Here is a 16,132-nt window from a genome sequence, read left to right as displayed (position 1 = left end):
TTTTTGACCAAGTTCGGACTATTCTGGGGCAATTGCTTGCAAAGGTTATGGTTTAGCTTCCTGAATTTCTTATGTGGGTCAGAGTTTTATTGTCATATATTGTCATATATGGTCTCTTCTTTTAGAAGAGAATGGCTCTTTCTCGGAAATGAAAGTTCAGTGTGAGAAGAGTAGAAAGCTGAGAAGAGGAATAAGAATGGTAAGGGGTGAGCAGGGTAAGAAGAAACCAAATTACGCAAGGTCATGTGTTGTCTGTAAGAGGAGATATTTTTAACAACAGCTCATTTATTTTGCAAACTGGAACATAATGTGAATCATGCCTACCAACTCCATACTTGGAAGACCCATTTGTAAGTCCTTACTCTCTGGTAGAGGGAATAAGCTCCCCCCACCAAAGACGTCCATATCCTAATCAATGGAACATGTGAATATGATACTTTATATAACAAAATGGACTTTGCAGATGTGATTAAGGTTAAGGATCTTGAGATGGAAAGATTTCTCTAGATTGTTCAGGTAGGCCCAAGCTAACCAAATGAGGGCTTAGAAGTAAAAGAGGATGGCAGAAGAGTAGGTAGGAAAAAGGCAACAACAGAAGAGGCACAAGAGATCACAGCATGAGAAGGACTCAACCTATTATTGCTGGCTTTGAAGATGCAGGAAGGGAGCCACGAGCCAAGGAATGCAGGTGGCCTCTAGAAGCTGAAAATGGTCCTCAGCTGACAACCATCAAGGACATGAAGACTTGAGTCCTACAGCCACGAGAAACTGAATTCTGCCAACAATCTGAATGAGCTAAGAAACACTCTCCCCTAATCGTTCAGAAATAAATGCAGCCCTAGTGGCACCTTGGTGAGACCCATGTCAGACTTCTGCCCCACATAACTTTAAGGTAATAAATTTGTGTTGTTTAAGTAGCTAAACTTGTAAAAGTTTGTTGCAGCAGCAGTAGAAAGCTAATACACTCACAAAAATTTATAAACTTTCCTTTTCTCTCTCAGTGAAAAAGCATTCCACCGTCCCATCTCTGAGCCTCTGTAAGCCCACAGTTCCTCATTTGTAAAATGGAATATCTAGAGATGGTATGATGGAATCACCTTAGTATTGGCATGTGTTAAGGTTTTCATAGCCAACTCCTTCCATTGGCTTTGAATATAAAAATAATATCTGCTTTCATTTATTGCATTCATACTATATGTACTTGATGTCGTGCATTTTGTTTAATCCTAGTGCTAAACCCAAGAGGTGGGCATTTTTATTCTCAAAAGACATGAGAAAACTGAGACTCAGAGAGAGCGAGTGCCAGACTTAAAGTGACAATGTTGTCAAATGGCACAGATAACATTTAAACCCAGTCTGTCTCACTACAAAGACTGAACTTTTCCCACCATGACATTCCACTTTCCACGTTTACTAATGTTTCGGAACCAGAAACATGGTAACTCTGTTTCACCAGCCTTAACAATTACCTACTTTGGAGCTGATTTATAATATCAGATTTTTTTTTCATTTTTGGAGGAATCGATGATTTATCTCTTGTAAGCATCATTAGATATGGCACAATCGTTAATGATGGCAACGTAATTCAAACAACATGATAATCCTCAGTTGAATTGAAGATAAAAAAAATTTTAAGTAAAATTTTTTCTCACTCATCAGCACGACAGAGCGACAAAGCATTGCATAATTAAGATTTAATATCCCAGAACTGAGTGTTTTACTTCTGGTTTGTACAGTTTATTTGGTGCTGCAATGAGACTTTTCCATGATCCATTGAGGTAAAGTTTTTAAGAACAAAGCTCCAGAGTCAGACAATTCAGTCAAAAGACCATGGACATATCATTTGGCCTCTCTACACCCAATCTGCCTCATCTGTAAAAGAGGAATATTAATAGTGCCAGCTCATGAGTGTTACAGTGAATGAGAACAAATCGTCAAAGTGTTCTTTAGCTTTATCAAATTGGTACAATTCAGAGTATCTAATTCTACGGATAAATGTGTATTTTTAAATGATCATCTGTTACCAATCAAGGGATCTCGAAACTTTGAGAGATCATTTGGACCCTGTTCTGCACCTTGATATTTAGGACAGGATTGATTATTTTAAGTATTGAAAATTCCATAGTCTTCTTTCATAGTTACTACCACCTTCCCTGTTTCAATTAAGCCCATTTCTTCATATTTGACCTTTGAAAATATGAAGCATATTTGAGTCAAAGGTCTTTTGGGTAAAGGTGTTTTGGAAGAGAAACCCACTCAGATTAACTCAAATACTATAAAGGTGGCATAAGGGGCAGGTGGCTGGTTTGTGTGGGATGCAGTGGGCATTATTTGAAGTGACAGAGAGATATCAGATACCTAATGACAGAAAATAATTGCAACTGGAAATTGAAGGACTTGCAGCTGGGAGCTGAGAAATCTTTGCCTCTCAGGAAAGACTGGTTTCTCCCATCCCAACTTCACTCAACATCTACTCCATTTCTCTCCTTCTCTCAGAACCAGTTTTCTTTATGCACCCAATTTTCTATGGTCTCTAAATGGCCATCTCATCTGCTAAAGATAATGCACAGCCCTAGTGCCAACCACCAACCAACTCAGCCTCTCAGCTCCTCAATTCCAAACATCCTTGAGAAAGGAAGAGAATTGGGCAAGATTATCTTTTTGAGGTTATACAAATTACATGTCACAGATAAAGAAGTATTTCCCTCGTCCAGCCAGCTGTGGCCAGGAGTGGAGTAGGATTATGTAGAACAAAGAAATGGAGACATTCCCTTAGAATAGGATGTAGCTGAAACTTGCAAAGATGATGTCTCCATACGGAAAATAAACTGGAATTCTCCTAGTCAAACTATAAATGTCTTAAAGTAGAACTAATTTTGATCGAGTGCCTACCATGCGTCAAATATATGATAACTCTCTAGGTTCAATCCTCTCTAGACTCCCACCACCAACTTCTTTCCTTGCCCTAGGATCTCTTGGCACACTGCCTATATTAGTTTCCTGTTGTTGCTGTAACAAATTGCTGCAAACTTAGTGGCTTAAACCAAAACAAATTTATTATCTTATAGTTCTGGGCATCACATATCCAAAATAGTTCTTACTGAGCTAAAATCAAGATGTCAGCAGAGCTGCATCCCTTCTGGAGGCTCTCAAGAAGAATCCATTTCCTTGCATTTTCCAGCTTCTAGAGGCTGCCTGCATTCGTTGGCTCATGGCTCTTTCCTGTTTTCAAAGCCAGCAGTGTAACATCTTCTCTTCTTTCTGCCTCTGCTTCAATTCTTAGATTTTCTCTCTCTGACTATGATCCTCTTGTCTCCCTCACATAAGGACTCGAGTGATTACATTAGGACCACCCAGATAATTCAAGATAATCTCCCCATCTCAAGATCCTTAACTTAATCACATCTATAAAATCCCTTTTACCATGAAAGATAATATATTCAATTTCTAAGAATGAGGACGTGGACATCTTTGGGGGACCATTATTCGGCCTGCCACACTTAACTACCATTCCTGCTAAGTGTCCTCATATTTTAAATCTTAAAGTGAATAAGAAATTCTGCATAAACATTCTTTTTTATTTATTTCCAATACTTGGGTCTCCCACTAATCATCTGAAACTTATCTTTGTGGCAGATATGAAAATGCACTTGAACAGTTGATAAATACAGAAATATGTGATTTCAGCTGCGAGATCCATCTCTTCTCGTTAAACCTCGAAAACATCACATTCGAAAGAGAAAGGCTGTGTAACAATTCCATTTTGTAAAATGTTCCTCCAGTTTGGGAACACAGGATTTTACAAGTTTCCAAATGTCCTCTTATCAAGCTTTAAAATAGGGAGTCAAACACGAAAAAGGGCATTCCTTGGAAAAGATTGTGGCAAGGATTTTCTAATTCTTTACATGCTCTTTGAGAAAATGTTTAAACAGAAAAACAAATGATGGCCTTTCTAAGTTAAAACCGTTCCAATTGCTTCAACGGGTCACTGCACTAGAGTGAGCAACTGCTTATTGAAATTCTGCCTACTGGAAGCACCTCCAGTGCCCTCTTGTTCATGGAAAAGTCTGTAATATTAATCAGCTATGGCTTTACAAAAGCTGAGGCCGAACGCTAAAAGCTCAGCGCTGGGGGCAAGTGATCCCCACGTGAGATTCACAAGAGTGATTTCCTCACATTGTTCAGGTGGCCCCAGTGACTCCAGCTCCACCACCAGCCCCCTCCAGCTTTTCGGTTTCCCCACTCTCGGGTAACTGATCTACAGGGTGCCCCATGAACTTCTGTATATCTTAAGTTGGCTTTAAATAGCTTGATATGTTGACATATTGGTACACGTCCATAACCGTTTATCTGAAAATCTTGGCAGCAAATGTGTTCAGAATTTTGGGATTTTAGAAAGGAAACACAGAGTAAATACCATATATTAAGCTTAATACCCCCCATAGGTCTGGGTCAGTATCCCTTAACATTTCCGCAGTAAAACAGATAAATATTCTCACCAAGTAGAATAAACTGAGATGATAAAAAACTTTCACATCAATTCAGGTCAGCTTTTGCTGCCAAATTAGTTTTAGAACTAAACTTGCTAAAAGGGATTCAGTATTCAAAGCCTCTTGGATTTTAGAATTTCAGATAAGGGATTATGGACATATATTATGAGTTGGTGGGTTGTTTGTTTGTTTGTTTAATTTTTCTGTTGTTTAACATCCAAATAGAAGCTCAGTGAAAATTCCAAACTTCTAGAATCATGGACTAGAAGAGTGGAAATGGTTTTATTGATACAGTGCCTCCACTTCATTTTACCAACAAGGAAATTGTAACACAGAGAGTACATGTGGTTTGGTGAGGTTGTAAATAGCTCTAGCCTAGATACTAGGTTGTTGAAGTCAGACAGACCCAGGTTGAACTCAACCCCAACTAAATTTGTCATCTTGGCAAGTTTACGCCCAGGTTATACCCTAGGTTACCATTATTCTCTCTGTTTCGAGCAGCCCCTCACTCATAGGACTGTTAGGAACATTACATCAGCAAAAGCAGGTGCAGTGCTGCGTACAGTGAACCGCACACACCACATGCTCGATAAAATGCAAACATTACTTCCCTGAGAGTGATTTTTATGATTGTTATAGACCTAATTCAATTAAATTCAGTAAATGTGTACTGAATTTCTCCCTGCCAGGCACTGGACTAGGTTTCAGGGGTGAACCGGCAGAATTATCTGCCCGTTACACTGTAAACATTTCAAGGGATTTTCTTATATCTATGTTATGAGTACCTAGCACAGTCCCTGACACACAGTAGACAATACATGTTTGTTGAATTGAATTAAACTCAAGGTTCTCACAGTCTAACAGGGGATATAATAATGTGAGAAATACCTTAAGAGTTTTACAAAGTGCTATGGGAATAGAAAAAAGCCTTCTTCTGTCTTGGAATATTGGAAGACTCTAAAGAAGAGGAAACATTTGTGCTAGTCCTTAAGGGGAAGATGGACATTCAGCAGGTATAGTTGGGAGTTAAGGAAAGGCCATTCCAGGCAGGAGGAAGAGCTTAAGAAAATTCCTCCAAAGGTGGTAAATTGCATAGTATGTTTAATAAGTAGCAGGCTACGTGCTTAGGGAATTGCATGGAGGAATTGTATGGATCACATGCATGGGAGGATTTAGCCTCTAATGCTTCAGAGGTGAGTTAAGACTAAGTGAAATAAAATCTAGAATGTTATATGAAGGAGTGTAGACCGTACATTGAGGCTTAGAATGACTTAAAAAAATTCTATCTTGCTTTGTTTCTAGCAGGAGATGATGCAAGCCAACATGATTTGGACAAAGCTTTAGGGACATTGCTGTGGTGGCATTTTGTACAGGATTAAAGGACAGAGAAAGAGAATGAAAGTAGGTAGACTTGTCAAGGATATCTCAAAAAGTCCTTGATGAGAACGATAAACACCTAAACTAGGGCAGGGACAGAGAAGATGGCTGGGAGCAGAGAAGTTAAAGAGACATCAGTAGAATGTATCATATTTAGCAGGCAATTAGATGTAGGAAGCAAAGAAAAGAGAAGATTCAAAGATTACTCTTAGTTTTTAGACCTTAGGGATATGATGGTGCCAAAGAGAAGAGAGGATATAGGTGGCGGATTAGGAAGGTAGAAAATTATGAGTTCATTTTTAAACCAAACAAAATAACTCATGCTTAAAGTAGAAAAATAAAACTGGCCAGTGATGATAAGAAAGTAGACATTCAACCTACAGCAGTTAGTTACGGGGGCTAATGTCTTTAGAATCAAGCAATGGACCTGCTAATTTTATGTTGTCCCTATCTGGGGAGGCCACTCTAAGGCCATATGCTACAGGTAAGTCCATGAGCTGCGGTTCCATTTCACAATGTAGAGATTACCCCAGCTTATAAAATGAGCATCGCAAGTGCATGTCTACCAAGGAATTGTTATCACAGATTGTGCATACTATGTAGGAAATTAGATAACTTACTCAAAAAGAACACTTTAGGATCAATGAAGACTCTTTGGGCTGGAAGTATGGTGAGGTAGGCAGGTACCTTCACTCAGGTTCCTGACTTGCAGGCCCTGAGAGTGAACACCTCCTTAAATTTTGCACCCAAGGCACCTCACTTGCCTCACTTGGTCCCATCCCTAGGAGTGGTGTGAAATCTCTTCCAGGACAAAGTAGCAGTAAAGTTTCTTTGTTAAGAAGTCATTGTGTTGTAATAGAGGGGTCACAAAACTTTTCCCGTAAAGGACCGGATAGTAATATTTTAGGCTTTGCAGGCCATACCTTTTCTGCCCTAACTATTCAATTCTGCCATTTAGTGGGAAAGCAACCAAAGACAATATGTTATAAATTGTTGCAACAAAACTTTATTTACAAAAATAGGTGGCAGGCCAAATTTGGCTCTGAGGTCATTGTGTGCCAACTCCGTTGTGTGGAAGGAGCTAGCCAGACCTTAGGTTTAAATTCCAGATCCACCATTTACAAAATATCTGGATTTGGATATACACCTCTGTAAAATGTGATAATTATACCTTTTAGAAAATATACGTAAAATGCTTCATATATAAAAGGCTTTCAAAAAGGGCAGTAGTCTTTTTAATTTGAAGGCATAACATGAATAACAGCTAACACTTATCGAGTGCTTTTATGATATACCAGCTACCACGTAAAGCGCTTTGCAAAGATTATTTCATTTAATCTTCCAACAACTCTCTGGAGTAGGAACTATTATAGTATCCCCTTCTACTCGTGGGGAAACTGAGGCACCCAGAGACGCCCAAGAGATGCTTACATAGATAGTAAGTGATGTAGCTGGCACTTAACCCCAAGTAAGTGGACTCCAGGTACCTTGGTGCTAACCTCTGTTCTAGTTAATTATCTCTTCTAATTCATCTCCAATTGAAATGCTCAGAATCTTCTCAAGTTCTGCAGGGCTTTCCTAACTCATCACAGTGTAATACAAGTGAAAATAATTCAATACACAACTTTTGGAAATTCACCTTCAGGTTAACACTCAAATAGCATCTTACTTACCTAAAACACTTATTCCAACTCCCTTCCTGCTCATCAATTTTCCTCCTTCCAACAAAGATCTCCAGTTAAAGGAAACCGGAATATTATTGAGAAAGCTAACACAAACCCATTTCAAAAAATTTATCCTATAATCACTCTAAAAACTTGCCATTTCAAAGCTACACTGCAGAATAGCATACTGTATTAATTATGCCAGACTGCAGCAATAACCTTGAATTAAAGCTGCAACCTTCTATTTTTAAGAAACACTTGCCTTTCTGGTTGATGAAACCTGTCGTCCCATCAGGTAACAGACGTGACCAGGAAAGAGAAAAGCGGTAATGAGTCAATGCAAGCTGTTTGATACATTTCAAATCTTCCTCCCACAGAGTGTAGCTGCCACAAGCTACATCGCCAGTCTGGTTCTTGAAAATTCTGTCTCCTCCCTGATGGGTGAATGTGTCCCAGACACAAGGGCCCTTTCCATCTGCATCCCAGCCTCCTGAGAAAAAGAAGAAAATGAAATGGTTACACTCTTGACACCAAGAGGCATATGTGGAATGTAAATATTTGTCGGCAAAAGGGCATACCTCGTTAACTCAGTGTACCATATTTATAACTTTAAAATATGCCTTTAAAATAACACGCATGAGAGGGTTACGTGTTTAGCTGTCCTTGATCCCTGAAGCTGACTGGTGGCAAATGAAAAATTGTTGCATAGTGCCGCCACATAACATGCTTTCATGGTTCATTATCTGAAGATGTCCCAGCTGGTAGACAGAGGCAGGTCCCAGCTTATGAATGTGTGAGTTGAAAGCATCTCCTCCTTGTAAGCATTTCTCCTGGCCGTGACTGACGCGCTTTGTCCTTGATGTACCTGATGAGTCTTGGAACCTTATCGTTAGCCCTCTACACTTGAATCCTATTCTCCTGTTATCTAAAAATGGGGCCTGTGATGGCAATTGTTGTGGGGAGGCGCTAGTTTCTGCCATTGTTGACATGACACTGGTATCCTATATTCATTCATTCGTGCCTCCATTAATTGAACAAACGTGCGTCAGGCTCTGTGCTGTGTATGAAGGATACCAGGGTGAACTCTGCTGTGCTTCCTGATCTGGAGGAACTTAGTTATTGGCAATTGCAAAACAGCCAACATAAAGGCCCTTGCGAGAAAACTAGGGAAGGGCATTTATCCAGATGTGGGCCAGAGTCAAAGGTCTCTTACAGAAGTGACTTCTACACTGAAACCTAAAGCAAAAGTCGGATCATCAAGGTGAATTGCTGGGAGGTGGAGGGGAGAGGGATGGAGAAAAGAAGAGCTAGGATCCTCCTAAACCCAGAGGTAAGAGAGAGTGTTGCATATTACAGGAACAGAAAGTAAAAATTACATTAGATTTGGAATATGTGTTCACATAGAAATTTTGTTTAAAATGGTAGTTAGAATCCATTTTATGGTATAAAGGATTAATTTTAAAAATCTCATAACTCCCTAATTCCTCCTTTAGGCACATACCCTGGAGAAACATTCATATATATTTTCACAAAGAGATTATATATATGAGATTATTGTGGCAGAGATGTCCATAATAGCAAAATCCTGGAAACAATTTACATCCTATCAACAGTGAAACAGACAATTAATTTGAGGTATAACCACGGAGAGGAAACACCAATCAACAGTTAAAGTGAATAAATCAGAGCATAGATAACCTTCTGCCATGGTCTGAAAGTTTGTGTCCCACAAAATTCGTATGTTGAAATCCTAATGCCCAATGTGATGGTATTAGGAGGTGGGCCTTTCAGAGGTGCTTAGGTCATGGGAGTAGAATCCTCATGAATGGGATTAGCTCTTATAAAAGAGACCCCACAGAGCTCCCTAGCCCCTTCCGCCATGTGAGGACACAACAAGAAATCTGTGATGCAGAAGAAGGCCTCAGCCGGCCATGCTGGCTCTCTGATCTCAAACTTCCAGCCTCCAGAACTGTAAGAAATAAATGGTTGTTGTTTGTAAGCCACCCAGTTTATGCTATTGTGTTATAGCAGTCCAAATGGACTAAGACACCCTCAAAACTGTATTAAACAACAACAAAAAGTCAAGATTCAAGAGAATGTATGCAGGGATGAATAAGTGGAGCATAGAAGATGTTTAGGGCAGTGAAACTATTCTGTATGATACTGTCGTGCTGGATACTTGTCATTATGCATTTGTCAAAACCCATAGACTGTGAGCTTTAGTTAATAACATATTGCTATTCGTTCATCAATTGTAACAAATGTCCCATGCTAACACAATATGTTGGTAGAAGGAGAGAAACTGGAGGAATGAGGTGTATGATAACTCTCTGTGCTTTCTGCTCAATTTTTCTGTAAACCTACAATTGCTCTAAAATATAAAGTCTATTAATTTAAAAAAGAACATATATATAATATGTTTATCATGTTTTGTTACATATTTAAAAATATGTAAAACAATCCATGTTTTTTCTGAACATATACATATGAGTAAACATACAGCAACATGCCTGGGAGTGATAAAATTAGGCTAACTGTTACTTTGGGGGAGAAAAAGAGGGAAAATGGAACCAGGGAGGAGAATAAGGGGTCTGTGATTGCATATCTTATGTTTCATTCCTTAAATTGGGTAAAAGATATGTGGAGGGAGAATTTATTACATTATTCACAATCTTTTTTGTATGCCTAAAATATTTCCTAGTGATTTTTATACGAGAAAGGAGGTCACAGCTAGAGTAAAGTAGACTAAAGCAATTATAGGAAGGTCTTTAAGGTCCTCGTTTAGCATCTACTTACTCATATTCTGTGCACAATTCTAACAGGATTAGGTATAGTCACTAGTCCAACAAAAGGACAACACAAGCAATAAGTTATGAGAGGGGACCTTGGGGAGATGGGAGAGGCTGCTGAATTGAGAAGCTGTGACAAAAGCAAAAATGACAGTTGATATCAAGGTATGATACTAAATATCTATAGGAAGACGTCGTGCATACTAAAAAGTATTGTATTCTGGAGCGTTGTAATATAGAGGCAAAAGGTTTATACATTCCAATGGCTCTCAAGTTATATCTATATATGGGGTTTAGAGGGATGGAGGAAAAAAGAATGCTGGTATCCAATCTTAGAGTGAAACAGGCATGAACACTAAAATACAATTTTGGTCAAGTACGGTGCCCATAGCTTTGAATAACTGATTTAATAAATGAAGAAGCTTGATCTCAGAGAGCTTAAGCAGTGATGTGCTAGTAAATATTAACTGGCTATATGTTTAAAAATATATAGGGGCCGGCCCCGTAGCATAGCGGTTAAGTTCGGCACATTCCGCTTCGGTGGCCCAGGTTCACGGGTTCGGATCCCAGGCACAGACCTACACCACTCATCAACCATGCTGTGGTAGCAACCCACATATAAAGTAGAGGAAGATTGGCACAGATGTTATCTCAGGGCTAATCTTCCTCAAGCAAAAAAAACAATAAAATAACAAGGAAGATTGGCAGCAGATGTTAGCTCAGGGCTAATTTTCCTCAGCAAAAAAAAAAAAAAAAAGGAAATATATATATATACACCTATATGTATACATATGTTTATTATAAACTTTATTGATATAAAGGATTTGTAATACACAATTTCAAAATAATACAATGCTCTTTCTGTAAATTCCACATAGCCAATTGATTCTTATAGAATGCTCTTTTAGATTTTTGCCAAACTCTTAACACTGGTAGCCAAGCTATAGTTGCAACTTGACAAACGTGTGTAGTTCTCACATGAACGGTGGTTGATATTTTTGCTAAAGTTAACAAGCAAAATGAAAGCAAAACAACTGAGATGTACCAGAATTTTACTTGTTCGTCAGAGACATGAGCTGCTTTGCAGAATTGGATAATAGTTTTCAAACACTGAAAGAATATTTCCTCAAATTTTTTGTCCTCCTCACAATGTGACAGTTACAGACATGACGCACTTTTAAGTTTAGTCTTCATTATTAACATTTTCTCTAACACTTTCTTAGGTCTGGACCACTAACAAAACCATAAATCAAATACTGACTTGTAGTACGTGCCAATTTCTGTGGTGTAAACACTTCTACCATAGCCAATTTCAAGCAACCAATGGGATAGCACTGAAGACCGAGTTGCAAAAAGATGAGCAGCGCCACACCATTATACAGTGTTTTCTACAGATACAAGAAATTAAATAACTTCAAGGGCATAGATAATAAAATGTAGTAAAAAATTAAGAAGTAACGATTTTGAGTACTTGTTATCTTTGTTTTTAATATAAATTATGTACTTATAGGTTTCTATAATTTAACTTTTAATAATGGCTATATTTAAGAATCAGCTCACAAAATTGCTGAAAACTAAACAGTAGGCACTGGTGAGCCAGTACAAGCTGGCCTCACCACAGCACCAATAAGTGACTTGTCTAAGTGTACACTGTTATTAAGTAGCAGAGCCAAGATGTGTATCCTGATCTGTCTGATCTGAAAGTCCAAGTCCTTCCACTGGATCACACTACTCTCAGTAACAATGACTCTGAGTGATGAAGGAAGAGTCAACTGATGTCCATGCTACTCAATTTACAAAGCCTAAAAGGACATAACACAATCTATACATTTTGGAAAGCATTCTATCTAAAGTGCCTAAAACAAGTTTTGAGAATTTTAAGAGGTAAATGTCAGTTAGCAGGAAAATTTACCTAGGTGAAGTATCTCATTCTACATGTATACTAGCTAGATGAAGCATATCTAAGCGACATTGTTTCTCTGAGAAACTAGAATTTGAATTGAAAATTAACCATTATAGTAGAAATTATGATAAAAAAACATATAGTGGCTGGTACTCACTAGTACTCTAATGTAAATTTTGCTGAATGAATGATATTAGTAACCCATTTTTCCATTAGAGATTTTCTCTAGCTGCAGTTATGTCCACATTCTAAGCGTATGCTTGTCCTTTATGATTAAAAAGACTATCATTTCCAGGTGGACTATATACCCTGAGTCATCCTCTAAACAGCTACAATTGCTGGACAAAACATAAGAAATATATTTCTAAGTGCACCGTTGATCTGGCAGGATGTTAGGTAACCCCAAAAACGGAGAGGCAATTCAGAGGCATGAGTGAGTAGCGAAGCAAGCTTTTCTTCTGAGAGCATCTGCCAACCCAGATGAACTAAGCTGTCATTTTAACGGCCTTGTGGGAAAAGGAGAAAGGAGATAAAGTCACCAAAAATGGGAGGTTCTTATATTGTTTAGAAGGAGACTAAAGATATTAACATTTTCCTTTGTTACATTTTGTCCTTAGGTCAAAATTTCTAGAGTAAGCACTTAAAGAAAAAAACGGAATTTTTAGTTTTAAAGAAGAGTCCAAAACATCTATAGGAAGGTCTGTGCCAGGCTCTATCTAAGCATTTTATGTGTATTAACTCCTCATAACAATATAATGAAGTAATTGCCATTATTATCCCCATTTTCAGATAAAGAAACTGAGAAATGAAGAGGTGAAGTAACTTGCCCAGATTAGTATACTAAATACTACAGCTGAGATTCTTACTCAGACAGCTGATCTCCAGAGCTCACATGCTTAACCGTTATACCAGCCGGGGAAAGCTAAATAAACCCAAAAGAGGGCAAGAAAATCAGGAAAAATAAACATAGAAATGGCAATAAAAATAAAAGCATAAAATAAGATGGTAGGACAAGATATGTTATCACTCATAATAATGTAAGTCAATGAACTAAACTCCTCAAAGGACAAAGATTGTCAGACTAGATGTAAAAAAAAAGGTAGGCATATGCTACTTACCAATACACCTAAGACATAAGAATATAGAAAAATTGAAATTCAAAATATGGAAAAAGATATCCCTGCCTCTTTCTCCCCCCAAAAAAGCAAAATACTTCAAGGGTAAAAAAACTGGAGGGTAAAAAAACATTAAAACATATGTTTTAAATATGTATGCACCTAAGAATCTGGTTTCAAAATATATGAAGCAAAAATTGACACAACTGAAAAGCAAAATTGACAAATCCACCTCCTTAATGGGAAATTTTAAATACCTGAGTTCTATCAAACACTTAAAAAACAAAACAAAACAAAATTTGTACTCTTGCACAAATTATTCCATAAAATAAAAAGGAAAGAATTTCTCAACTCATTTTATGTGGCTAGAATATCCCTGATTCCAAAACTAGAAAACAGCACTACAAAAAAGGAAAAATTATAAGCCAATCTTATTCAGAAACATAGTCGTAAAGTAGGTAGAGATATGGAAAATTAAAAAACATTTTTTAATTAAAAATTTAAAAAAAGATTTAAAAACTCTCAATTGAACTTCAAGGGATAAAAACTGCAATGCCTGATATGAAAAATACACCAAATGGGATTAATAGCAAATAGAACATTACAGAAGAAAAGATTAGTACACTTGAAGACATAACAATAGAAACTCTCCAAAATGAAACACAGAAAGGAAAAAAAAGGCTCAAAACATAAACAGAGGATCAGTGACCTATGGGACAACTTCAATCAGCTTAGTATACATGTAATTAGAATCTCCAAAGGAGAACAAATGGAGGGGACAGAAAAAATATGTGAAGAAATAATGGCTGAAATTTTTTTTTTTTAATTTTTATTTATTTTTTCCCCCAAAGCCCCAGTAGATAGTTGTATGTCATAGCTGCACTTCCTTCTAGTTGCTGTATGTGGGACACGGCCTCAGCATGGCTGGAGAAGCAGTGCGTCGGTGCGCGCCCAGGATCCGAACCCAGGCCACCAGCAGTGGAGCGCGCGCACTTAAGCCACGGGGCTGGCCCCTGAAATTTTTTTTTAATTGGTGAAAACTATAAACCCTCTATAGATCCAAGATCAATGAACCCCAAGCACATGACAAATGAAGAAAACTAGGCCAAAGCACATCATAATCAAATTGCTCAAAAGCAGTGATGAAGAGAAAATCTTAAAAGCTGCCAGAGGAAAAAGATATACAATGTCTTGAAGAACAAAGATAAGAATACAGCAGATTTGTTGTCAAAAAACAATGCAAACAAGAAGATTGGAATGACATCTTTAAAATAATGAAAGGGGAAAAATCTGCCCAACTATAATTCTATACCCAGAAAAAATATGTTTCAAAAATAAAGGCTAGGGGCCGGCCCAGTGGCATAGTGGTTAAGTTCTCGTGTTCTGCTTCGTTGGCCCTGGGTTTTCAGGTTCGGATCCTGGGCATGGACCTACTAATCACTCATCAAGCCATGCTGAGGGGGCATCCCACATAGAGGAACTAGAAGGACCTACAACTAGGATATACAACTATGTACCGGGGCTTTGGGGAGAAAAAAGAGGAAGAATGACAACAGATGTTAGCTCAGGGCCAATCTTCCACAAAAAAAAAACAAGATCTTTTAAAAAAAAAATGAACGCCAACTGCTTTTTCAGACATACAAAAGCTGAAAGAATTCATCATCAGCAAACTCTGACTACAAGAAATTAAAGAAAGTCCTTCAGGCAGATGGTAATGGACACCAGAGGGAAGTATGGCTCTACACAAAGGAACAAAGAGCACCAGAAATGGTAAACACATGGGTAATATATAAGATTTTAAAAAATTATTTAAAAGTCTCTTTAATAGATAATTTATTGTTTAAAGAAAAATAATAATAACATAGTATAGGGTTTATAACATATATAGGTATAAAATATGTGACAACAGTAGCACAAAATCCAGGAGGGAAGAAATGGAAGTATGCTGTTGTAAGTCTTCAATCATACATGAAGGGGTATAATATCACTTGAAGGTAGGCTGTAACAACTTAAAGATGTATACTATAAATCCAACAGGAAACACTAAAATAACACAACAAAGAATTAAAGTTCATAAGCCAGCAAAGAATACATAATGGAATCATAAAAAATAATTAACCTGAAAAAAAAACGGAAAAGAGGAGAAAAGAGAAGAAAAGACAGATAGAACAAATAGAAAACAAACAGCAAGATGGTAGATTTAAACCTAACCATATCAATAATATCATTAAGTGTAAATGAGTCTACACAACCCAATTGAAAGGTAGAGATTATCAGATTGGATAAAAACACCAGACTCAGCTCTATACTGCCTACAAGATACCCACTTTAAATACAAAGACAGGGCCGGCCCCGTGGCGTAGTGGTTAAGTGCGTGTGCTCTGCTACTGGCGGCCCGGGTTCGGATCCCGGGCGCGCACCGACGCACCGCATCTCCGGCCATGCTGAGGCCGCGTCCCACATACAGCAGCTAGAAGGATGTGCAGCTATGACATACAACTATCTACTGGGGTTTTGGGGGAAAAATAAATAAAATTAAATTAAAAATAAATAAATAAATATAAAGACAGAAGAAGGTTAAAAGTGACAGGATGAAAAAGATATACCATGCTAACACTAATAAAAGAAAACTGGAGTAACAATATTAATACCAGTGTAAATTTCAGAGCAAGAATATTACCAGATATGAGGAAAGTCATTTCATAATATTAAAGGGGTCAATTTATCAAGAAGACTTACAATCCTAAATGTTCATGCACCTAATAACAGAGATTCAAAACACGTGAAGCAAAAA

General features: G+C 37.8%; 1 protein-coding gene across 1 annotated transcript in view; it reads right to left on the bottom strand.

The window, feature by feature from the left end:
• Window positions 1-16,132, bottom strand: part of LOC131409298 (cytosolic beta-glucosidase) — a 104,518-nt gene that overhangs the window by 61,973 nt on the left and 26,413 nt on the right. The window contains exon 2 of the mRNA XM_058546377.1: window positions 7,794-8,021. Coding sequence (XP_058402360.1) covers window positions 7,794-8,021 — 228 coding nt within the window. The remainder of the gene's footprint in view (window positions 1-7,793; window positions 8,022-16,132) is intronic.

The sequence above is a fragment of the Diceros bicornis genome, chromosome 8 (genome assembly GCF_020826845.1).
Source record: "Diceros bicornis minor isolate mBicDic1 chromosome 8, mDicBic1.mat.cur, whole genome shotgun sequence".
NCBI lineage: Eukaryota > Metazoa > Chordata > Mammalia > Perissodactyla > Rhinocerotidae > Diceros > Diceros bicornis.
This window is presented reverse-complemented; position numbering and strand designations above follow the sequence as displayed.